The sequence below is a fragment of the Chiroxiphia lanceolata genome, chromosome 4 (assembly GCF_009829145.1).
Source record: "Chiroxiphia lanceolata isolate bChiLan1 chromosome 4, bChiLan1.pri, whole genome shotgun sequence".
Taxonomy (NCBI): domain Eukaryota; kingdom Metazoa; phylum Chordata; class Aves; order Passeriformes; family Pipridae; genus Chiroxiphia; species Chiroxiphia lanceolata.
The window spans coordinates 39,721,197-39,747,998 of NC_045640.1; the positions used below are offsets into that span (position 1 = coordinate 39,721,197).

A 26,802-nucleotide genomic window follows, 5' to 3' on the forward strand; every position below is an offset into this window, starting at 1 on the left:
TGCAGAACAATTGTGGCTGTACGTTTTAAGACATCAGAGGTGGTTAGCTTGAGTCCTTTTACTCTTGTATTTTTTGCTTTTGTAAGTATAAATTCCTGTATTTCTCTCAGTTTCTCCCTTTAGCTTTTCTCTTAATTTCTGAATACTAAGCAAATGACAAGGGAATTGGATGGGAACAGGATGAGTTTCTCTTTAGCATGAAGGTATTTTTGTTGGATCTCCTTCCTGTCAAACATATTGATGTTTATAACACTATTGAAAGTAATTGTTCTTTGAGAGCAAGCCATTTATACTTCCTTTATTTAATGATCAACTCAAATTAAGGGAGAAAGAAAAAATCTGAGGATGAGCATGATTACCCATCAATGAAAAAGAGAAGGATATATTCCTTTACAATAATTCTAAATTTTTGCTACATTTATCTGTTCTGAATCTGAAAGCAAGGAAAAGCTAGTGTCTTCTCTTATCTCCTATAAGAAAGATTGCTTTTTTTAGTGTCAAGAGGAGATATTTTGAGCTGTTGCCTTGTGTAGCAAATTTCTCTAAGACCATTTGGATTAATTCCTAACCCAAAGGAGCCTGTGACTCTTTTATTCTGTGTACATATATAGATTTCATTTTAGTTTCTTACATTGTTATTTTGGGAAATATTATGGTGGTTCAAAAATGCCAATTGTATTAATTTTGTTTTGTTCATAATAATGTTTTGTAAGTGCTGTTTGGTACCCAACATAGTATGAAGTAAATAATTTACAAATTTGCAGCCAGAATTGACACAAATAAGCTTTAGGAATGAGAGTGCATTTGTCGAGTGACCATATATAGTCTCCTACTTGTGTCATTTAAGCAGATTTTAATTTGCATTCAGAAAATCTGTGATAATTTATTTAAAAGTTTTATTTCATAGCAACAATTCTTTAGCCAACAGCATTAATTCTTGCTTTGTGTTTTGAGGTTTGATTCTTTGAAATTGAAAAGCTATGAACTGAGACAGACTTTTCACAGCTAGGGCTTTTGGCTGTGATATTATCACTTACAGTGTTCTTTGGGACTTCAAACTACAACTTTGCCCCTAATGGGGGCATTAATTAGTCTGCTCTTCTTGGCCACCGGCATTTTTCAACCTTCTAGGTGCTTAGTGTATTTAAAGTTCTTCGTAGAATATAAATAACAGATGTCAAGTTCAGTAGTTGTTGGGTGAAAATATGCACATACAATTATGTAAGGCTCATTTTCTTGGGAGGAAATCCTTGGATGTAATTTATAAGTTATCTAGGGGAGGAGATCTAGTTGCCATAGATTTTGCTGAAAAAAATCTTGAAGTATGTGATTTGAACCATGATATGGGAAAAGCAGAAACAAAATATACCGCAACAAAGTTAAGTACATTCAAAAGCAGCAGCAGCAGCAGCAAAACAATGTAGCAACAAGAGATAACTTACCTTGCTTTCATTCTGCCTTTCCAGTCTCTTGAGGAGTCAAAAGTGTTTTGGACTGCAATTACCCTAGATGTCCATATTGCTACTTCTGCAGATTGGATGTGTTGACTTTGAAATGGTGTCTTGGTGTGTGCACTTAACTAGCAGAAATAGGTGGTCTTTATTCGGATGGTTTGCATTCACTTGCACACTGAAAATTTCAAAAATTAAAAAATCCCTATTTTTTCTGGTCTTGCTCTCTTGTACACACACAAAAAGAAAAATTGCCCCTCTATGTTGAAGTATATAAAGTAGTCTGAATTATTATTAATGAAGCACAAGCTGTGAGGGTTATGTAGTGTACTAATGACATATAGCTCTCTTTTGTATAGTTCCTGATGATTCAATAGTGTAAGTCAGGAGGAGGTTTAAATAAGAACTCTTGTAATTTTAATCAATAAAAATTCAAAAATTCAAATCAACTTTTGTTAGGAAGAGGAAGCAGTGGTAAGAAACAATTAAGTTTAGTATGAGAAATCTGTTCTTGATAACATATAGTTTAGGAATTTTTTTAAACATGAGCCCTAATTAGTTAGCCCTCAGGGAATTTTGCAAGCCATATGCTTTTTCGTAGACCTTGTGGGAGTGAATACAGTTAATGAATATTCTTTTCCACTACTATGCCTTTTATTATTCTTTGGGTGAGCTGATTATTGATTTTCAGTTGACTGATATGGGAATGCAGCCTAATTATATTTAAATTAACTGATATGTGTGTGCATAGTATAGGTACTATTTGAACTTTAAACATAAATTAAGTATCAAATTATGTAATTTTTCATCTTCCAATTAAAAAAAAATTATAATTTATTTGCTGTTTTGTATGCTTTAAAGTACACCTGGTGTCTGAAAAGTATTTGCAGAAACTTTCAGTTTTTCCCCTTCAGCTACCTAAAATACTCCTAATTATTGTTAAGCATAATTTTTGAATCATGTGCAGTTTGCATATATTCTTTCATGAAATGTTGACTATGAGAACTATAGAAACTAGCATATGCTCTGGTAGGTGTGTTTCTCGGTAGCTAGAAAGATGGTTACACGCCAGAAAACTTCTTGAAAACATGGCTGGATCATTTGGATATATTTTATCAAGGTGTAGCAGTGCAAACTGGGAAGTGTTAGTCCTCTCAAGCCTACCAGGTAGTTTATTTAGATTTCTCAGTACTTACCAAGTCTTTTTTAGGAGTTTAACTGGGGACCCCGCTCATTACAGGTCTCATTACTGTGCTGAGAGACACGGGAAGGGGAGCAGGACCTGAACATAGCAGGATAAAATAGAGCCCTGAAGGTGCCTTTATTGTAGCTAAAACTTCAATGTATGTTATGTGTTCAAATGAATAAAATACAATGCTCAGCATTTATATCTTTAGAAATGCAGGAAGTGTGGAATTGTGACAACCTTGATATTGTGCATGAGTAGGTTTAATTTTAAAGCATTCTAGCTAATCATCTCCTAATGTGGATTTACAAGTTGTGCCATGTATAAAGACATCTAAATGCCTATAAAAAGGTTTAAATTTATTGACAGGTTGCCTGAAAGTTAGATTCAGCTTGGATTCAGCTAAGACATTTGTTGAAGCTGACTGGGAATGGGAAATAACTTGGTCTGTAAAACAGCTGAAAGAGAAATGTTTTGGTATGAATTATCTAGGTACTTTTAAAAGATTGTTGTATGGGTAGGAATGTAGAATGTGAAGCAAATGCAATTGCCATTCTTGTAAATAACTATTAGTGTTAAAGCTCACAGTGATGTTTCTCCAGCAGGTCATGTCTGTTTTGTGTTGGATACAGAAGACCTATTTGGTCCTAAGAATGATCAGAAAAAAAATTTTAAATAAAATTGGAATATTTTGCAATATAACATGCAATTTATACCATAGCTAAGCGTAAGAATTTTGACTGAAAAACTGTAAGACTTGATCAGTTTCCTCTAGATTTGAAGGCTTTTAATTATGCAGTTCTTTACTCTGTCTTGACAGCATAAAACTGGTTTATAGAGCTGTCTTTCTATTAACACTTTCACCAAATGCAGTGAGGTAATAATCACACAGTGTAGAACTAAAACTTAATTTCCATATACGTTTTAGTTTAGAGAAACAGAAAACAAGTCCACTTTAGAAGTGGGAGTGGGCTGTTTGAGGGAAATTAAAATGACTTTCACCTACGTATTTTTCAAACTGATAATGTAATGCTGTGCATTTATATGCTGATGTATTGGAAGTGCCAGGCACTAGTTCAGGATATTTTGTTAAATAATATTCTAGTTCTGTGGTTTTTAAACCTGAAGCGTCATGGTTTAGAGTTTTGTTTCAATACTAAAGGATTGTGTTAAATTGAAGATTATGTTTGAAATTAATTCAGTTTTACATTTTCAAATGCTGGAGGTTTTTTATTACTCTTTTTGTGTGTGTTGTAACACAAATAGTTATTTTTGGAAAGGGGGGAAGGAACAGCTCTCCTTTTGTGAGTGCCTTTTCCCAGGAGTGTCAGTACACAAGGTCCTAAAGAATTGTCTGAAGCTTTACAGAGCAGAAGGTAACAATTGCTCCATTGATTCTCAAAAGGCACAGAAGTCTGTAGGCAGGACCCCCATTAAGATCTGCGGTGCCTTTTTACTGGGGTATTTGTTAAAGATTACCAATCTTGATAATACTGAATTTCAAAAGCTAACTCTTTTAACTAGAAGAATAGGAGAAAGTGGTAACAATAGCTCAGTGACTATGGTCTCATATTGTGCTTGCTTTTGTGACCCGTGCATCAAAAGAAAATTTCCCCCAGAAGGGGTGCTTTTGGGTGTACTGCAGCTGAATTGTATATTATGTTTCAGCTTCAGGTTACAAAAACAATCATGTTATGAAGTACAGTCAGCAGCAGGATGCAAAGTCTACCTCCTGGAAGGCTTCTGAATTTTTGTCGAGCCCTATCCTAAAGATGTTATAATTAGAAACAATGCTTTCCGTTTTTCACATGCTGAGAAATCGCTTGTCATCAGCTTAATTAGCTGCCAAAACTTCAGTATTTTAAATCGGAAAAAGAGAAATATAGACAAACCTAACTTTCAAGTTATATTGTACCAGTAGGTAAAGGAATACTGGACTTAGATGGGTTTTTTCCATTTCCTTAGAAAGTCATGATTTTGGGGTTTTTTTGCCGTTGATTCAATGCATCAAACAATATGGATCATTGTTGCTATTTTTTTTTTTTTGTTCTTATAAAATCAGAATATGAATCCCCCACTTCCGCCACCACCTCTCTTGTCTGCTGCAATCATTGCATCGGCTGCTTCTGGACCTCAGTCTACAAGTGTAATACAAAGGTCTACATCAGGATCAACTGACCAAATGGCACATTTACGACCACAAACTCGTCCAAGTGTGTAAGTAAAATAGAAACTTTTTGCCAGTCAGAAAAATGGAATGAGATTGATAACTTCCCCTGTATGTGTATCACACCAGCTGGCTGCGTTCTGCTAGAATTGCCAGAAAGCCAAGCATACAACTCAGAACAAAAGCATGCATAAAGGTGATAGCCCCAAACAGCCTTCATACTGAGCATTGTTTATGTCTTAGATAAATATAATCATCTGTTGCTGTGTATAGAAAGGGCTCACTTCAAAAATATAAAGTATTTATCCTGCAGAAGATGAATGAATCCTTATGTTAGTGCTGAATACTGTATAACTCACAAGTGTCAAATACTGGAGTAAATTTATTCAATGTTTTCCATTACGTATGGTATGAAAAGGCTATTCTCATATGGAATAACTTGTGCCAAAACACCAAAAGCGCTGTATTTCATTTAGACTGGTGTTATATTAACATGTTACTGTCAGATTACTTGTGTCAGTTGCAATTGAAATTTGACTGAAGATTCTACAGTACACTTAATTATTAGGTGGCAATTCGGAATGAAGGCAGAAGGCTGCTAGTTAGCACTCCATCTTCACACTTGTAATACAAGCAAATGTGCGTCATCCTTCTGGGTGAAAATATTTTGTATATTAACATGTGCTGCTGACAACATCTTCTTGAAAACTTCTTTGTGTGCAGCTTAAGGAATAGGAACTGTAAAAGAAAATATAGAATTCAGGAGATGCTGAACCATCTAATAGGACACATTTCATAGAATCACAGAGTCATAGAATCAGCTGGGTTGGAAGTGACCTCTGAGATCATCAAGTCCAACCCTTGATCCATACCACTGCGATTGCTAGACCATGGCACTAAGTGCCACATCCAGTCTCATCTTAAAAACCTCCAGGGACGGAGAATCCACCACTTCCCTGGGCAGCCCATTCCATTTGAATAATGAAAGGACTGCTTTTGCTCCATGTCTTTCTTCTTATCTTCCCACCAGGTTTCCTCCCACTCCAGAAGAGCGTCCTTCTTGTATAGCAGGCGCATCTGGATTTGGGCTGTTTGTTTGGTGTCAAGCATTTTAACACTGCTTTTTATGGATTATTGTGCCTAGTGCAGTTAATCAAGTTCCCAACTCATTTACCTCCATCCTCCGTCTTTAAAGGGTTGCTCTATATGAGGATACTAATGAAATTTGGAATGATTTAACTAAAGGGGAAGTTAATGAACATCAATTAAAGCAAATCAATTGCTTTTCCATGGAGCTTCAGTGTGTGGCTTTGTAGATTACTCCTGAATCATGTACCAGTGAAGCTTTTTTCTGTCAGTGTACTATATGTTGCCTTTAAAGCGTATTTTTGAATTGCTTTACCAGGTACCTGTATTGCCTTTAAAGGATTTTTGCAGATTCTGCAAAGTTTCTTGGGTGGACAGCAGGAAACAAAAACCTAATGCAAAAAGGAGAAGCATGCAATTAATGCTATTGTTACTGTGCACAAGAGACAGTTTTGATGAAAGAATGTTTCGTAAAGGGGAATGGGAAGGACTAGCATTGCAAGTAACTGTGGATCCTTTTTCAAAAAAGGGGATAGTCCACTCATCTGTTTAATGGTCTCCCTCTTGTGAAAAGTATATTTTGAGAAAATGGGATTTAAGAGAATGCTGTTTTCCATAGGTTTGGGTCAATAATTATGTAATCAACATTCAAACATTTTTCTTATGTTCCAACTCTGGCATAAAATAGAACACTGTAGAGATTATAACAGTATTGCTTTCTAATGTGATAACTGGAAACTGTGCCATCTTATCAAAGATTTCCCTAGGAATGTTCCAAGGTGCAACTGCAGAAGCTTCAGAGCTTTTTAAACTTTTTTTCCTAAGAACGCTTTTTAAAAAAGAAAAAATGCAAAATGTTTCTGAACTCCCACTGTGATTTCAAATGCACTGTATTATGCATTAGTGTTGCTTGGAAAATAAAAAAGGAAATAAACTTTACAAGTGAGTAACTGCAAACTACCTTACCCATAGACTTCAATTTCCAGTAACATATCTCTTTCTTTTGCACTGCAGTTTGCACAGGGAAACTCCAGTTTTTCAGTTTGTAAAGTAGCTCTGATACTGATCTTTCACTCCCAACCAACAAAACTTCTCCATTCTCCCCAACCCTCCAAAAAAAAAAAAGAAGCTGGTGTGTCACAAAATGTGAGAGGTACTAGAAGCAGGTGTAGGGAGAGAGAAGTGGTATATGTAGTGGATAAATACCTACTTAATTAAGATCACTAAGTTAATTAAGAAGATGGACAGTCCTATTACTAGTATTTTGCATTCCCTTAAAGTGCAGTCAAGAGGGTATTCTTAATTGTCATTTTTTCCTTTACTATTACCATAACTTGTTTTGATATTGTAATGGTATGATGGATCAACTAACCCATAACCCTTTTTCCCATGCCTTCTCATCTCTGACTGAACTCTCTGTACCAGCAAACACAAGTGATATTTTCAGTTGTTTTAGCTTTATTGATTGCATCTTTTTTCCTGTCTTTTAGCTATATTGCTATATACCCTTACACTCCTCGAAAAGAAGATGAACTGGAACTGCGGAAGGGAGAAATGTTCCTAGTGTTTGAACGCTGCCAAGATGGCTGGTTCAAGGGAACTTCCATGCATACAAGCAAGATTGGTGTTTTTCCTGGAAATTATGTGGCTCCAGTTACAAGGTATAGTATTATACAAGTATATAAATAATTTATCTAGTTTCAAGTCCAAAATTATTCTGTTCTTGTATTTAATGCTAAAATTGGATAATTGGAGGCCTGTGGGCTTTTATAACTGGCTAATTTTTTCAGTTGTGTTTTGGTGTTTTGCTTTTAATTTTGGCAGGACGGTGACAAGTGCATCACAAACGAAAGTTCCCATGTCTACTGCTGGCCAAACAGGACGAGTGGTAACTATGGTCAGCCCTTCCACTGCTAGTGGAACATCCCAGAAGCTCCAGGGGAATGGTGTGCCAGTGAACTCCAGCACAGTACCCACAGCAGTGGTTTCTGCAGCACATATCCAAACTAGTCCACAAACCAAGGTCCTTATGCACGTGACAGGACAAATGACAGTCAACCAGGCTCGAAATGCAGTTAGAACAGGTAAAACAAACAAACAAATAGAAAAACTTGTATGGTAGACAAACTGTAGGGTCTGTCTGGGCAAGTGGCTGGAGTGAGGATATATGTAAATATGTGTTAGGGTTTTTCTTAATGTCTTGGTTTACAGTTGAAATGACAATATATCCCTCTGAGTTGTTGAATCTCTTATTATTCTCCTCTAAGCGTGTGTACGTACATACTCCCACTGTTGGGAATTTATATGCAAGTACTTTAGGTGGAATTTTTTTTGTTCCAGCAGTATCTGGGGCAGGGGCATTCTCTGAGCTTCCCCACTCATATGCAATTCATATAGTAGTAAAAGTGAAAAGAATATCTGAGTCATAGCTTATTTTTTGTGTGTTAACTGCATAACAGCTACAGATTGCTCTAATTTAGCATTCACTTTTAAATTATCTTTTAACGTCTTTGAATACCTGTAGTGTTCATTCCTTCTTCTTTTTCAGGTCTCTGTCTCAGGGTTGGTCCTTAGGCTTTCCAGTTTGTTCTCTAACCTTGACTGCAACTTCTTTCAGCTTTGATTCTGAAACACCAGGGCTATACTGCCTTCAAGATCCATATAACCTATGTAGCAAAATTCTGTATTTCTGAAATTTATAAATCTGCATTTACTGTCTGGGGCAGGCCATATCATAGTGAAACATGCCCTCTTGTTATTTAAATGCAGATTCAAAAAGATTGATAGTGGTGTTTTCAAGAGGTTTTGTTTACCAAATCCATGCACTCCTCTGTGGATTTGCCAGGCTAAGAAATTTCTTCACAACTGGAGCCTAATCTGTTCCAGTTCCTCCAAGAGCCTTAAAGGAAAAGGAAAAAGAAAAACTCCATTTCAGAGTATCCCAGCGTTTCCTCTTTCAGCCTTGAATTTAGAGAATGAGATCTCTTGGCTGCGAGTCATGGCAGAAAGTTTTTTAAATCACAAGATTCTTATTGACAGAGCAGAAGTGAAAGCAAAAGATGCTAATGGTATGATCTGTTATCCCCTTAAGAATGGTTATTTCTTATGGTCTCAAGTTCCATGAATTAGCCCACTCCCTCTTCAGAGTCATGCATCTCCTAAAACACCCTGTGCATGTTCAGATGTCAGCACCAGGTTTGCTTTTGAAGGTAGGATATGTACATATGTCTTTAGGTATTTTATTTCCTTAATTGGTCCCATCTTTCTCCAGTCTGATCTTAGGCTGGAACAGATGTGCTAGTTCTCTGTAACAACTTTATTCGTTACCTTTAAATAAAAATAACCAGATGCTGTTGGCAGCTAGTAAGAGAAACTAAGCAAAGCATCTGTACTTTCCTGCCTCTCAGGCACAGGTGGTTTCTACTCTAAATGTTTCTTTTGAGCTGTCTAGAAGCTTGCACATGACAGCACCAAGGAGAAAGCTCCTGTGGGCTCCAGAGGTCTTTCTGTCCCTGCATCTCTGCACCGCTGTCAAGACAAATAAGCTTTTACCTTTCCATTTAGCTGACAAATGTGACAACATACTTCCCACCAAGTTTTCAAGTCCAAAATGGAAAATTCAGAGGCGCTGCACTCTCTATGCAGAGAACTTAACATTGGATTCTGTAAGGGTGTACTGTTCAATCACAAATACAGATCTGTCCCTTATAGGGACCTGAGAACTGAAGCAATAATGGCTGCTTTATGTTCAAATGTTACAGAGCACTTTGTAGTCAGCATCTGAAACATGATCACATTGAGCTTTCTCTAGCTGAGTGTTACTCTCTTGGTGAGGCTTCACAAATCAATGCTGCATTTTGCAGGGCTGGTCTCCAGTTTCAGTTTAGCTCAGGGGTTTGAGGACCCTTCTTCAAACGATCTTAGTGAGATATTGCTTGACATCATCTTTGCTGAGGGAGTATGCATCCTTTGATTAAAAGGAACTATGAAGAAAACGTACATTCTGCCGATTTCATTAAAGGCTAAACTTTATGAAAATAGAGTGACCTGTAGCATTTTCCTATCAATTCCATCAGGGATAAGAAAGCAAAACCAGAAAGCTATTCCATGCTTGTAGTACATAAATTGCATATGAGTGTAGATGTATCTTGAAGAATAGCAGCTACTTGTAAGAAAACTGATGTCTCATGAACAAAAGACAGCATTAATATTGTATTTTTACCAAAATAATCTTGCTGCACTCTCTGTATCTTTTGAAATGTTCGTGCTACTCAGAGTTAGCAAGGGTCTACTACAGGGGAAGAGGTTATCTATCAAAAAATTAGACAGAGTATTTAATGATGCATTTTTATTTTTTTTTAAGAAAGAACTTGTGCTTCTTATCATAGAGATTGTAATTGGGTTTGATTGTTAGGTCAAATTTGGGAACTTTGTCAATCTACTCTAATACACTGTTGCTGCAATCTAACCAGTTTACCAAGGGAATTTCTAGAAAGCAGAATAAAGCGAGCAAGTGCTGTAGGTTTGATTCCAGGATATCACTTATAACAAGTCTGAAACTCTAGTCAGTATCTAAAAATCAAAATGAATTGATACATTTGAGATGTACATGTACCAAGCTAGAGGTATGACCCCTCCTTCGACAGAACCTTTCGAAGTATTTGAAGGAGAGAAGCTGTGCAGCACTGGGGTGCTGCATTTTGCCTCATATTGTTCAATTAAAATGTCTGCACTTCATACCACCCAGTGGTGCAGAGATGTCCAAGCTGTTGAAATGATCCAAAAGCATGTATGATTGACCATATGACTATAATAGCAACGTTACTTTTTGGGAAGGATTAATTAGCTCATGCAGAACTCTGTGCTTTGCAGCTCAGCTGCAACCCAGGTTAGTAAACTCAGCCTTGTGCTGTTCTCCAGCTTCCAGTGTAGATGTTTCTTTTATTTCACAGGGGTATAAGTAAATCCACTTCTATATTTAAACATCCCAAGAGACAATAGCTTATGTTTTCAGAGAAACCACTCATAGCAGTAGTTGCCACTGTACTTATTGTTTGAAAGACCTACTAAATCTGTTGTGGATTTTGTGAATAGTTTAGGGAAACAATCCAATTATATTTTTAGCAGCTTCTATAAGGAGTGTTTCTTCCTACTTTTGTTATGTGCCCGGACACTACATATTGTATTAAAAGGAGCAAACCACTTCCAGACAATATTTAGCTAGCTCTTAGGTACTAAAATGTGATCTTCACTTTTCATCTCTGTCTGTATGTGAAGCATTTCACTTAGCGGCTTGGATATCTCCACAACAGTTGCAGTGCTGTTATTCTTCTATTGCATAGTGGTGCAAGTAGGGTAGCATATGCTACTACTTTATTCAGGTAAGATAAATTTGATGCTGTGTATCATGTCACTATATAATAAGAATGAAAATTAAGAAGCTAGGAAGGAAAATTCTTGTGACTGATTAGCTATAACACAGTGACTGTACCTCACTTCGTGTGTCTTGTGAAAAGATGAACTATCTCAGGTTTTATTCTTTTGTTCCAGTTGCCTCACATAGTCAAGAAAGACCTACGGCAGCAGTCACACCCATACAAGCACAAAGTCCAACATGCCTTATTCCTGCAGCTGTGATCATTCCCCACCACTCTGTTGCCTCCCAGCAGCTCCAGCCCCAGCTTTCAAATAGTGCTGCTTATGTCACAGCTGTGAATGTGAACCGCTCAACCATCCCACTGGCATGTGCAGCAGCTTCTTTGAATTCTCCTAACGTTGCTGCTTCATCTTTGGAGGGAGATATCAGTGGAAAAACTGTAAACACACACCCTGGAGCTCCTGCATCTCCAGAGTCTGCTTTAGCAGCTGGTGGAAATGCTGCTGTCAGTAAAGCAGACAAGGATGGCAAGGTGGGTAGAGAATAAAATCATTCCCTTGAATTCTCCTGTTTTCATCAGACAATCTTTTAAGAGATTAAAAAATACAACAACAACAAAAAAACCCCATGAATGTGGGAACATAAAAATTTCAGTCTAATAAAATAAAATGAAAATCAGTATTCTTTTAGGTTGCCTTCCTTATTAAGCAGACACATTGAGAGGTTATGAAAAACATGTTACCAACAATGTTTGTTGGACAAAGAAAGAATGCACATAGTTGTTTTTTCTAAATGTAGATCATTACAGTCTGTAGTGATTCTGCTTTCTTTTCTTCTCTTTGAAGTATTTTCCTCTATGTCTAAACTCATTCTCACTATTCACCAAGTCATGTGATTATATTATATTGTAGTCCAAAAAATTCCTCCAACTTTATAATTGATTTTCTTTTACAGTTGTGGTGTAGTTGGAATTTTTTTTCCTTGGGACAACTGTCTTTACATCTCAAATGTTTTCAAATTTACCTCACTACTCTTCAGCCACATGCTGATGTGGCTGCTTAATGTAGTTTATGAAGATTTTAATCTTAGGCTGTACGTTAATGTCAGCCACTTTTTAGTTATTTTTGTTGATTATTGTTGAATGGATGTACCTAAAACTTTGTTTTAAAATTATTTTAGCCATAGACATTGAAATCAGACTGAGGTGCCCTTAAGGAGGGATTTTAGAAAACTTATTTATAGTTTAAGGTGAATGATGCTGATATATTTGGACTGTTTTAATTTCTTTTTCTTTCCCATTTGCTAGACAGCAGATCTTTGCTGAAATACGTTTAAGTTATTGAAGACTTGGAAAAAGTACTGAGGATTTTTTAATTCACCAATTCCACTACATCCCAGGCTTTAAAAAAAAATCTCACATTGCTCATGCTTTTCTCTGTCTGTGGTTCAATAGTTTATTTTTGTCTCCAAGGCTCACAATCTGGCACCTCTTGTAAACACTAAATTCACTCAGTCAAAGGGTTGGTAAGAAGATCGCTGCCCACACCCCTTTAAAAAAATACAAGAAACACAAAAAGCTACTTAAATAATTCTCTTCAGGGTAGGTAATAGTCTTCAGGGATTCTTGTCTGGACAAGCAAAAAGAATGTTTACAATCCTCCCCTCTAGCACAGCAGCAAAACACAATACATTCTCCTTGGGGCAAACTTCTGTTAAGTCATGAAGATCTTCCCTTGCTGAGGGAGGATAAATAAAAGAAACTTATCTAAACAGCAGCTTCCAGAGCGGACTTTTCTCCCTGCTTGGTTAGAAATTACTCTTTATGTCTTCCCAGAAATGCCCATGTTAATGAAATGTTTTACTTTTTAAATTCCTGTTGTGGGAATCTAACTCATCACAGCTTTTTCTAGACAACCATTTGGGACAGAGTAGTTGGATTTTAAGTTAAGGTTTAACCTAACTAAGTGAAAGGACTTAGCCAGTTTATGGTCTTAATTACTTATTGTTTTTCTCTTTAGAATGTTAATAATTTGCTTTTTCTTTTATAATTTTCATCATTATCTTTTTAATTTTTACAATCTCAAGTATCTCGTCATTTACTGAGTCCTCTCTGAGCACGATGTCATCTTTCAGAAGGAAGTGTTCAACTCTTTTTACAGGAGACTTCTGTTCTAAAATGAGGCACTGCTTTTGGTTTACAGAAAGAAAAAAAAGGTTTGCTGAAACTACTTTCTGGAGCATCCACTAAACGCAAGCCTCGATTGTCACCTCCAGCATCACCAACGCTGGAGGCTGAGCAAGCAGCCGCTGAGTTAGCCCTGCAAGGCGCAGTGGGGCCAGAGCTTCCGTCAGCAGGCACTCACAGCAAAGCTGGACCGTGTCCCACCGACAGCGAGGCCTCTGGGCTGGCACAGGAATCATTGCATCGGAAAACAAGTTCCCTGGATTCCTCTATTCCAATAGCACCACCACCTCGGCAGCCTTGCTCATCGCTCGGTCCGGTCCTGAATGAATCCAGGCCTCTCGTCTGTGAAAGGTAAAGTATCCTATGCAGCTAGACTTGGGCAAACCAAGCTAAAAATCCATTCTCAGACACTTGTAATATATATCAGAACTGCTTCAAAATGCTGAGATTTTATAGCAAGATGAAAGTTATTTTTTAACAATACTTTATTTACTTATCAACCAATACTCATGTTTATATTTGTTTACTTTTTGTATTACTTGAAAGCTTTTGAATGAATAGACACTTAAATATGATGATCGCAGGTTTGGTATGAAAAGTGAAGTAGATAAAATAGCCATCCTATTTTGCACATTATATTCTTGCATTTATGAATATCAGGTTAGTCCTTTAAGATTATTAGCAGTGCATAACTGCCAGCCTAAATATATGATGAATGAGACCTTTATCTATGTGTAGGCTTCTTAATATGTGATTTCTCGAGCCATTGCAAAGATACTTTTACTGCCCAAATGCCCCGTGACTGTGCACTCCATACAGCAAGCTCTAGGATTTTTTTTGCAGTAGATACAAGATTTTGTGTAGAGGGAAAAAATAGTAGAGTTGTAATGTTAACAGCCCTAGAACTGAACTGATTCAAGCTGACTATTGTAAACTTTGTTTTGATACTATTAACTCACGTGTGTGAGCATGCTGTTGTACTTCCAGAGGCCCACTGATCTTAAGCTATACCCATACATTAAGATCCAGACAATATGTAACTTTCTATGTGTCTTTTAGTTCACTTCTGTCATACCTTTAATATTTTTGAAAAGGTTATTACTGTTTCTGTGCAATTTCCTTGCAGGAAATGTCTATTTCATACTGAATTTCTGAAGTAGATTTACACTTAGAAATGGAAAATAAAACCTGAAAGACTTTTCTCTAAGAATAATATTACTTATTTTCACATTATTGTAAGTCTGTTTAGCACAGTAATATGTTTTTATGCTTTGAATGTGAAAATAATACCAAATTCATTCTGGCATGACCAGTGCATATTAGTGTAAAGCTAATTCTATCCTCACAAAAAAAAAGGGTTTTTTATTTCCATGGTGGAAAATTTTTTTCTCAGAACTACTAAAAGAAAATGATGCTGTGTATTTTTATTGATCTAGTAATAACATATACTCAAACATTCTCTTAATGTTAAATGTTAAAAAATATTTTTTAAGTGATAATTGCTACTGGAGAACTGCTAATACAAGATCATTCTCATTGGTAGTCATGCAGAATTGTTACATTTTTGTCAGTGTATTTAAATAGAATTTCATCTGGGTTCCTTTTGTCCTTTTCAGGACAGGATTAATGTTTTTCCTAAGCTGATGTGAAAATTTCCTTTGGCTGAATTGCTTAAAATGTGTTGGTCAATAATACTTAAAATTGACATGGTACCCAATATCTTCAACGTAATTTATAACCATTGATTACTCTTCAGCATTTTGGAAGACAGGGTGGGTAAGAACCATACTTATGATGCAACGGCATCTTCAGGGAAAATTTTGAGTTGAGGAGGAAAATATTCTTGAGGATAAACTCAATAAAAAGCTCTTGTTAGGATTATTCTGTTCTTAAATCTCACAGTTCCAATCTCAGATTACAATCTGACTGGAAAAAGAAACAGTACTTTTTCTATTCTGACTCTGGTTTTGCAGTGTAATATTAGTGTTCGAGTTTTATTTTGAAAGGTGTCTAGAGGATTTAGGAGTCAGATTCTACTGATTATTCTGCATGAATTAGGAGCAAAAGAGGCCGGCTCAACTCTGGAAAGCACTTGAAAATGTTGCTGGTTTGGATACATCATTTTCCTCAAAGTCCTTGCGTCCTTTAAGATTCTATATCAAATTTTTATGTTAATCTCACTGTTTCTCCATTCAGTAGAACTGCAGGTTGTCCTGCATACAGGGTATGTCTTTCCTGTATGTTCTGCAGAAAATTAGAAGTAAAGCTTGTGAACTTTTTTCCAATCATACTGAATAAGTGGATGGACATTTGATTTGTTTGATAGTAAACAAGCTCTTAGTGACACGTGTTTGCAGATGGATACTTAACACCATTGGCCATTTCACTAAAGGAAGGGAAGATTGTGACATTCTCTTAAATCTTATTACTGCAGGTCTTCTCTGTTGTTCCCATTCCTATATTCACTCTTCTCCTATGAACTATGTTGGTTGCTTGCTGTGGTCCATGGTCTTTCATATGTTCCTTGTACAGAAGGAGCAGAGATGTTTAACAGAAATTTCTGCCAAGCCTTGATTAGAGTTTGGAGAATTCCTGTCACCTTGAGACTCTGCAGTGGAGTTCAGTCATTTCTTCTGATTCTCCAGACAAGACACAAGTTGTCTTGGGGTGTTGTGATTTCTTATATTGATGTGGCGCTGACAAGGCCAAGGATCACTGTCTTTTCTTTAAAAAGATAGACTCAACTCCCTGCAATTCCCAGAGTGAGACATGCTCTGCTATGAATATACAGGAATTTCTTTATCTGAGGAGTTTAGTTTTTTCCATGACAAGAGTTAAGAGAAAGTGGCAAGCTCTTTTCATGAGCTTTCTCTTTTAGAGGTAAACGTTGCTTAAATAGCCTTAAATTTTACATTAAATACACAGCACTGTAATAATAAACTACCCAGCACCCTGCAATGGTGTTAAAGACCTGAAGTTGAACCTAAATACACATCACTGCATATCCTAAACTATAAAATGAATTCTTCATACAGTTAGAGTGGAGGAAAGCAGTAATTTTGTTCTGTGATTAAAGTGACCCCAAGTCATTTTATCCACCGCAAAATGATTGGTGTAACATCTGCTCCCAGTGAGCAAGCCAGTGGCTTTAGAGGGCAGCAAGTCTTACCACATCTGGCAGCATTTAATGCTGTTAATTAAATGCTGAGAATCAGTCTACTCTGTGTTGGTTATCTGTAGGAGTCAAGGCACCCACTCAGCAGACAGAAGAGATGCTCAACAGCAGGGCACAGACGAGCTGAAAAGTAAAAATTCAAAGTGCAAGAAAAAGTATGAGTTTAACTTGTGTAATGATAGTAATTCCAACATTCTGTGTTTTCCTTAGCTAAAATTTTCTGCATGTGAAAAGTATTTTTATCCACTTGGTGATCAGGCAAACCACAGATAATTGTCCAAAAATCAGCTACAACTATCTGGGAAGAAAAGCAGTATTTTGTGTCCAGTGAAACAGAAGCAATGAAGAAAGGGAGAAACACATGAAAGATACAATCTTTTCCATGTTACTGAAAAATGTGAGAAATGCTAACATTAAAAATAAAAAGTAGAATGGAGAAATGTGAAGACAGATCACCATCCTCCTCAAAATAAGAAATAAATTCACAAATACAAAGCAAAGGCACTGTGGGATATGGCCAGACACATGAAGAATATTAGCAAAGAACTGATGGCAAATATAGTGGTTACTTCTGGAAAGCTAAAGTACTTTCATTTTTATAATATTAACATTCTATCACTAGCTGAGTAAAAATAACTGGGATAATATTTTGAAAATTAATGAAAAATAATATAAGACAGTTAAAGAAAAAAAAGAAAGAAGAAAACTCATAGTTGTACAGCTTAGGTGTATGTAAAATATTAAGATTAGATGACCACAAAAGATCTGCAAATTTGACCTTCAGACATTGAAAACATTTAGAAATACTGAATAAGGAGACAAATAAGGAAGATTCAAACATGTGGGAATGAGCATGTTTTTTCCAAAACATAGGTCATGCTTAGTAAATATGATTATTTTTCTCCAGGGACCTTGCAATGAAGTTTTGAGCTGAAGCATAAGCTCTTTACTCTGCATGAAATTGGTAGTTTTGGCAGTATGTTGTTGATGATGAAATTAATAATGGAAAAATAGTTGTTGTTCCACAACTGATTCAGGGTGATCTAGATAGACAGCTGTGTGAATGTGTGATGGGTCTGGATCTGATCACCCCTCTTTAGGCAAATAGAGTTTGTAAAATGTGGCATAAAATTTGAAGAGGAACATGTGATTTACAGGTGCAAATCCAGATGGGTTTCTTCTCATGAAACATTGAAAAATATAGTAAAATAGCATTTTAAAAACAAGGGTGCTGTGCTCTGTTTTAGACATTAGATTACAAGATTGATATCAAAATAGTCGGGAAGCTAAAATTTGATGAGAAGTACCAAATTACTGCAGTGTTGAGGTTGCTCGACATGGTATGGAAAGCTCAGGACAACAGCATTTCTGCACTAGCTGGTGATCCTCTAGGGAGGGCAAAGAGAAGGTGAGTTTTTGCAAAGCTGTTTGTTTTAACACTCAGCAAGCAGCAGCAGCAGAACAGACTAGTCTATCAATTCAGGGGAGCACAGAGGTTACTGACAGAATTAGAAAATAAAACCAAGCATGTTTTGAGTCAAATGTTTACAGGGCAGCATTTGACAGAGTGCAGTGTAAGGCAGGCAGGTATTCTTTCTTTAAATTCATTTTTTAAACAGGCTCTCTTTTGGATAAAATTAGTGCTGTGTAGTGTGCTGGTTAATTTTCAGCCTGGAAGCAACCTACTCATTAACAACAGTAGAAGTTTTTCACAGCTTTATTGCAGTTCTTTATCCTTCTCTATCTTGTCCTTGTCCTACCTGAGTAAAGACTTGTTTTAACTCAAGTACTTTACAATCTCAATAAAACTTACAGTCTATTAAAAATATTTGGTTCTTATTTCCTGAGTCAGCATTAAAACCCAAGTTGCCCACAGCAGAAGTTAGTGCAGGCCTAGGTTGGATGTGGAGCATTCTGAAGCTGCGCACTAATAAATCTTGTAATTGGCTTGGTAGCTTTTATGAAGCATGAATCTAATAATTCCAGTCCTCTGAAATCTGGGGATTGCCATGACTGAAACAGTCCTAGTTTATAAGTCACTAGTAAATAACATTTGACAACTGATTAGGTCCAAATATGATTTGCTATACGTAGATTTCCCAAGAAACTTTAATTATTTATAAAGTGTTGCTACTCTTTTCTGAACTTTTAACTATCTGGACAGACTTCATTTTTGTTTTATATGTTCTTAAGCAAAATGTACTACTACAATACACTATCTTTCTCTGCTTCAATATTATTATGGATATAATGAGCTGGAATTGGTATTCCATCCTTTACTAGACTAAATCTTGTTCTTTTGTCTTTTCATCAGATTGTTAATTTATTTTAGTCTATTTAGATAATAAATTACTTTAAACTTATTAAGATAATAGTTATTGTAATCTATGAAATAATCTTCATGAGTGCAAAATGTTCTGATTTTAATGGAAAATTCTATTTTTCCCAGCAGATTTCCTAGCACTGCCTTTAACGCTCTTAACTTTAAAAGCTTTTAAATTTTACAGTCAGCCATTGATTCTATTTGATTTCATCATGCAGACATTATTGGTTGTATAGCTAAGAACTGAGTTATAATATCTGTCATAAAACTTGATCAAGAAGCTGACATGATTGTCTGCAGAGCCGCAACACCTGAATTTTAGGTTGATGTGAACTGAAACCATGGTAGAAGAGACTGAGTGGTGTTATGCATGTTTAAAAATAGAGAGAGAAGAGTATAGCCTCTTTTTAATGCACTCATATTTGAAAAGTAATTTTACTGTGACAAACTCAGAAAATACACTTTTCTTTGTGTCAGATGCTTAAGAAAATTGTTGAATTGGACACTTTTAAAAATGTTTATTTTTAATATAGTAGTATACAAATTGTGTCCAAATAAGATGGCGTGTTCTATCCTGAAAAGTTTCTAAGAAAAATGAAAATAATTTAAAACAGCAATGCAAATTAATAGGTTTTGTTCCTTCTTTTAGTTCTGTGCCTTTCCTGAAGAGCCATTCCTGGGATAATATCATATTAAACATACAGTTGTAAAATTATGCTTATTTACTGCTGTGAAAGCTTTGATTATTGTTGAATCATGCATACTGGAAGAGTCTGCAAATTTATATTGAAAAACAGTTTTCTGCTGTTATTTAACCATTGTCTAGTTTTTTTAGGGATCTTGGCGAGAAAAAATTGATAGGAGATGTACGCATTTTGACTTAAATTTGTTATGTTGCTATTGTTATTATCTGTTCAAGACATAGTTATTATGTACTCTGGAAACAGTTCTAGGCAGTTTTCTGTTTTCATGAGCTTTAACAGGCTTTTAAAAGCGTTGGTTTAAAAAAAAAAAAAAGGTGAAAAAAAAGAACTTAGTGTTTTTTTCTAATTACACAGGTACAGGGTTGTGGTATCCTATCCTCCTCAGAGTGAAGCAGAACTTGAACTTAAGGAAGGGGACATTGTTTTTGTACACAAAAAACGTGAGGATGGCTGGTTCAAAGGCACTCTGCAACGAAATGGAAAGACTGGCCTTTTCCCTGGCAGCTTTGTAGAGAACATTTGAGAAGATTCATTCCAAGAGCTTCAAATCATACTGTACTGTAAAATAGCACAAATATTTTGCCAGAAAAAGCACAGTCATGAAATATTTTCAAATGACTGCAATGTAAACAAAAATCTACATATTTTTACAGTGTCTATAGCACAATTACACCAGCGAAAAAAGAAGATGAAGGCATCTGCTGGTTTTATCACTTTGAATTCTTAAGTGTGATGTGTGCCTTGTACTGTCTGATTTATTATATAGAGGAATTTTTTTCCCCCAAGTATGTTACATAAATGAACAATTGTTTACAAGGCTGTAACTAATTTATTCTTGGGGTTTTTTTTAAACTTGAATTTTGTGTAATAGCTAAAATTCTTGTGACTATGATTTTAACAAATTATTAATTTATGAAAGAATAACTAAGGGGAAGCTGGATTCTCTCCTTATGAGCAAGCAATTATATCTGATAAAGAGCCTCCCATTTATCCTCTGGACATTTTTCCCCTGCTGTGTCTGACAGTGGAGTAAGTCTCTGTTGTTTGAGTTAATGTTGAGTGGTGGTGATGTGGCGTCAAATAGAATTTGCCAAATGGGGAAAAAATGTGTATTTTCTTTTTGGGACAGAGAAAAAAAAAAAGTCAGTGGTGTTCCTGAGTCTAGTTTTACTTCTTCATAAATCACCCTAGTAGAGTAATGTTTCCAGGAGGCAGAGATGTATGTGAACAACTGAATAAAACCATCTCATGGTTAGGATCATCTCAAGGTTAGGAAGAAAGACATTTAGGAGTGCTAACAAGAAATTCTCTATACCTTCTCTTTATGTAATAACTTGGCGATTTGAACAAAGCTTAGCTTTGTATATTTGGCCAGTTCTTTGGGCATTTAGCGCTCAGGATCCAACAAAATTGGAAGGAATGTTAAAGCCCAACACTTAGAATGAATATAACTTGAAAACATCTGTTTGATAAGACTGAATATAAAAATAAAATTATAAGTTGTACTTAATGTCTAAAAAATGCCTAAGATGTGTAATTTGCTGTTTTCTTCTCAAACTGATCTGCATGGCCAAGAGATGTTATAAAATGTCTGAGCAATAGTGGTGGTAAGTGATGCACTTGTGTTAAAGTAAAAGGCTGTATGAAACACTGTGAAAAAACTTTACTAACTTCTTAACCATTGCTACTTTGGTATGTTCTGACTTTTTCTTTGTCTTGCATGTTACTGAATTCCTGCAGTAATGTAACTGTGCATGGTTGGCATTTTCCATTCCAGTTTCCTGTTGCTGGGTTATTTTGCTCTGAAAGTTTCCCAAAAGCCACTTGACCAAAACTAGTGAGCAACTTACCTTCAACCAGAGAAGGTGTCCAGTGTTTGAATCATTAATAAAATATTGTAATATCCTTGCAGCTGATGGATATAAAGAATGCAGCCTGCAAGAAATACATTGTTTGTCTTTCAGGGTTTTGTTAGAGATTTGACACTGGTGAACACATGTGCTACTCAGCTGAACTTTTTTTTTATTATTTTATTGTTTGATTATAGCAGTTTAATGGTGATTTCTTTTGGTAAGACACTGAGCACCATCATCTCCATTTAAATCCATTTAAATCTGATGTAATTTGGCTGTTACTCAGCACTTTACAAAGGGAAGCCAGTAAGGTGATTCAGTGTCGCACAGTACACACAGAAACAGTGATGAAAAAGTACATAGTGATATGTTAAATCCTTATAATGTTTTTGAAGTTATACATTGAGAAATATAAAATGTTAATATCAGGTAGTATCATGATAGTCTTAAAAACAAGAAAAAATATATCTATAAATATAGTTGGACACGACAGCATTCCCAAATTAACCATCTCTCTGAAACACTGTATAATTCAGTTTTTGCATTTTTAAATATTTTTAAATAGTTTACTTGAATATTCATGTAATATATAAAGGTATTGTGAAATGAATTTTAGTTAGAAAGAAGCTGATATCAGCTTTTGTCAGCATAAATTGGCACTAGTGTGTCATAATCTTATTTTGGAAAATTTAGTGCATTTTATATTAAAGACTACTAAAGGTTAATTTTTTTCTATCTCTACGCTCCATATTTTAAACTAAATGACTAAGTTACCTCTATTAATAGAATTTCATGGTATAAAGTCAGTTAAAAATCAGATTTTAATCCAATAGTTTTGTTAGATGGAATACATTTTAATTGATTTTTTTAACATTGAGTAAACATTTGTAAAAAGGGCTTATTACATAGCAGTGCAACAATGACAAAAATGCAGTTTATCATGCCTTTTTTTGTGATCTTTTAGGGGTTATTTTTTGGTTTTGGCTTGGGATTAATTCAGTGTAGAAACAGACAAACCCTGTGCATTTGCTTTGTGTAATTCATAAACAAATTTTGTAAGGTATTTTATATCTATGTTTGAAGTCCAGTGAATGTTATGTGTTTGATTTACTATGTTAAACTTCCAATCCTAATAAATATTTTCTTAGCAAACAGCTACATCAAATAGTGTATGCAAACATTAAACATAAATTACTTGTAAAGAATTTGACAATAAAATTACCAGAACTTAATTTCAGAATTCCCAGGAGGGTATTTCTGCTCACAGAGAAAAAGTCTTCAGATTCCATAAGAAGGTTGGAATGATGAATTGTAGAGAGAACCGAGAATCTGACTGATCTTTTCCCCTCTCCATTTTTCTGCAAGTAACTTCAGAAGAGGTAGGTAAATCCATCTCAGTCTGTTCATGATGGACTTCAGTCTCATCGCAGCATATCAGGTGCACAAGTCATAGACTGCTTTCACTCAAGGATGAAGTCTGGTGTAATGGACCTACTGTGTATATATTGAGAGAGAGTCCCCAGCCCTGAGGGTGAAGCATCTGCCTGAACTTCCAACTGAGAGCAAAAGTGTAGGGTGGCAAAGACTCGTTTGCCCTGAAGAACTTTGCTGTGCACAGCAGTCAGGCAGTAACTGGCTAACTAGAGGATCTTCCTGATTTGCATGTGGCTACATGTCTGCTATGTACACATAGCTGCTGGGAAAATCGTGGAAAGTTAATCCTAAAAGTGTTTGCAAATGTGTTAAGATTTCGTAAATGTTTCAGCTACTGTGATAAACTCAGTGTTAGTTAAAACTGCTAAATTCTGCTAGCAGTGAATGATGCAGCATTAAGTGGTCTGTGAAAGGAGGAACATCAAGTCTAACTTTCCTTAATTAAGGGGGAATGGGAATGGTAAGAAGGGAACATGATTTGTAGAAATGCAGAATGGAGATTATATAAAAGCAAATTTATTTATTTCTTTTCAGAATTGTGGTCTAATATCAGTGCATCCATAGGAGAAAAGTACACACAAACATCATGACTGTGCAGTAGAAGTAAGACTATTTCTTTGGGTTGGTTTTGGAGTAGGGTTTTTTTGTAACATAATTATTGAGTAATTCTAATAAGTGTTTAACATTTGGCTTGCCAAAGGAACCTGAAATCCTGTTCACCTTCATTTCATTTCCTCTGCCTTATAGCTGTAATGACAATTATGATAGTTTTGCATGGGCTTAAAAATATGGCTTCTGTACATTCTGGATTTTTTCAGAGGGGTGGCAAAATATTTTAACTGGCTTGTTCTTTCCAGTAGATTCAAATGTGTTTAAAGGTGTATATTGACTTCAATGAAATACAAGAATCCACTTGTCTAGTTAAAAAGTGTTTGGCATCACTAAAACTCCTACAGTATAGTCTTTCATGTGTATGCACAATAATGATGCCACAGGTTTCTGTAGTACAAACCAATACACCTGTCTTCTTTGGATTCCTATCATGCATCTGCCATAAGTATACATCTCAAATCATGCTTAGGTGCTCATTCCCTACATTTGGTTAATAATGGTAATTCTTAAGCAGATTTGAAGTTTGACTTGAACAAAACCAGTGTCATAATTCTTTTGAATGACTTAATGGCGTACTTGCAATATTTGTATATAGAAACAAAAGAGCCGAGAATGGTGATGATGAATGGTGAGAACATGGACATTAGATGGGGGGAAAATTGGAAAGAGAAAAGGATTTGGAAGACCTGTATATGGGACCTGAATCTTAGCTAACTTATTTGTGATCCTACCTCAGTTACTAGAGTCAAGCTCTGTGAAAGGATCCAAGAAGAACTTTGATGTCTAAGACTGAAGATGCAGCCCTCATCTTTCCCCATTTGTTTTCTACTTGTGTCTAGAACAACTGTTGTGGTAGGCCTGAGCTGCACCTCTGTTCTCATGTCAAAATGCATTTGAAATCCCAAACTAGGCATCTGTTGTTCTGAACTACCTGAAAGGCTTGAGATGATGGCTGTGCTTTGAGAATATATCTATCACACTGAATACTGTGTGATACACATAAATAAAAGACCACAACAGGAGTTGCAGGTTTGCATTAATGAACGGGGTAGTGGTAGCATTCACTTTCTACATAGTTTATCCAGTAACTAACATTAGAGGACTGAATCTCTTGGGAAGTGCATACCATTTCCCAAGATGCAATGCATTCTTCTTCCACAGTGTCATCCGAAAAGCTCTTACCTTCTAGGAGACAAACTTGTTGAGAATCTTGAAGTTAGCACCTGCTCTTGAAAACTTGAGGTCTCACCTTTTTGAGTCTCAGTTTCCTCATTTGCCAAACTGACAATTCCCGTGCTTTTGAGGTATGTGATGAAAAACTTGCTTTGAAAGTAAATCTGACTGGTTTTGTGAATTTGAAGATAGATTCTGATGGATTAGACTTGTTGATGAGATCATCAACAGCTAAACCCCTCCCGCAGAGAAGTCTCCTAGAGCCTGATTTCTGTGGATGAGAGACTTAGCTGATGCATTTTAACAGATGAAGAGCACTTTGTTCACAATCAGCCTGATACAAGGAACAAACCAAAATGAATTTGCTAGATCCAGTCTGCAAGATGCAAAAGCCATTCAAAATGTTACACAATGAGCATTTCATGCATGCCTATCAAATCATAGTGGTTACATTCAACATAATATTAACAGATGTCAGAAAGTACTATTTATGTGTTCCTTTTACTATACTCATTCCTGTCAGCTGTATTATTTTGCTGAAAAGTGGTGAAATCAGTTTTTAACTTCTCTACTGTTCCTATTCAGTGGAGTAAAGACTATTTAGACATAGCAACATTAGCCCCAGATTTCAATTAATCATAGTTATAACTAGCTTTTAAAAATTCCTCTCAGCACATGTAAATGAATAGCACTCGACTGCACTGTGTGGCAAACTCTACTGCCCACATTATGGTTCAGGTTACATGGCCCTAATGCCTTCTGATGTTTGCAGCTAGTAGTCATTTAGAACAAAACCAACTCACAGGATGTGTCTAAACTCTAGCTGAATTCTCATTTTAGAGTGGTGAGAAAAGCCTGTATAGGAGTGTAAAGAGTGGAAATTTGGCTGGCGCATCAAGAAAAAGTACATTTTAATTACAAAGACAGAAAAAAAAAAAAGTCAGGATTTTTAAATATCTGTATGGGTGGTTTTTTGCATCTGCTACCTTAGATGGAACCCCATTCCACAAAGCAAGTGGATTTTGATTCCCGATCCCCCCAACCCCTCCTTTCCCATCCCCTCCTTTCCAGAAAGGAAAGCAATATAAGCCCTTAGAAATATCCAGATTCTTTGGCATTAGAACACATGGTCGGACTCTCAATTACTGCAAATCAGTGCTACTTCATTGATTTCATTAAACTTTGCTGGCATACACTGAATATGCCCCCTACTGTTAAATAGTGAAAGAAAATATCTCATCTGCCCTAGAGGAATGAATATATCTGAAAGAAACTGAGCTGGATGATTTTCATACTTGGAAAATACAGAGCTATTCAGGCTGTGTTATCCTTCTCTCAGAAAATGTTTGTCCCAGTGGTACAACTGAGGAACTAGATCAAAGATGATGCTGCTTTAGCAGCACTGTAAAGCACAGAAGACTTGTTCACTTTTCAATCAAGCCTATAAATTTCCAGATCCACAATTGCACAGTAGGCTTTGGTTTGCTAACAGCTGCTAGCCCCAAAATCTTTTGTGGTTAGTTGCTGCCGTATTTTCTCATTGTGTATCTGCGGATGCTTGGGATAGAAGATGAGTCAGCAGCAGAATTAACTTTAAAGTGGTCATCGACTTTGTTCTCCACAACAAGGGACGTGCCCTAGGTCAAATTTCTTATTTCAGCTGGTTGAACTTCTGAATAAGCTGAAGAATGCTAGTTCTAAAAAGTTTACAGTTCAAAGAATTTTTCTCCACTCCTATGGTAGGCAGTCTTAGTGTGTCTTTTGAATACACACAGATCAGGGAAATCTGCTTATTTTCTTGCTCCTTATCAAAGCTTTATTGTATGCCTCTATCCAACTTCTAAGTTTATAGTACACAAGTAACTATTTTCCCCTGCATATCACTGAAATTCTTTGCATTCAATAATTTAAGATCTCTGATATACAATGTAGCTTTTTACAAGGATGAAGTTTAGTAGTTTTTAAAAATAAATACTGGGCTTTGTAAAGATCAGTGTTTTCATGGAGGATAAGAACACATGCAAAGAGATAAATGTTTTAAAACTTAAAAAAAGGGTATCTCATCCTGCCTAGGGA

At 36.0% G+C, this 26,802-nt stretch overlaps 1 protein-coding gene across 3 annotated transcripts in view; it reads left to right on the forward strand.

Moving 5' to 3' along the window:
- SH3RF1 (SH3 domain containing ring finger 1) overlaps nucleotides 1-22,739 on the forward strand; it is an 84,193-nt gene extending 61,454 nt beyond the window's left edge. For all 3 annotated transcript variants that reach the window (XM_032686430.1, XM_032686428.1, XM_032686429.1), the window contains exons 7-12: nucleotides 4,700-4,854; nucleotides 7,381-7,551; nucleotides 7,715-7,974; nucleotides 11,441-11,799; nucleotides 13,469-13,803; nucleotides 20,009-22,739. In XM_032686430.1, the coding sequence (XP_032542321.1) occupies nucleotides 4,700-4,854; nucleotides 7,381-7,551; nucleotides 7,715-7,974; nucleotides 11,441-11,799; nucleotides 13,469-13,803; nucleotides 20,009-20,177 (1,449 nt within the window). In that variant the 3' untranslated portion in view covers nucleotides 20,178-22,739. The remainder of the gene's footprint in view (nucleotides 1-4,699; nucleotides 4,855-7,380; nucleotides 7,552-7,714; nucleotides 7,975-11,440; nucleotides 11,800-13,468; nucleotides 13,804-20,008) is intronic.
- The last annotated feature ends 4,063 nt before the right edge of the window (nucleotides 22,740-26,802 follow it).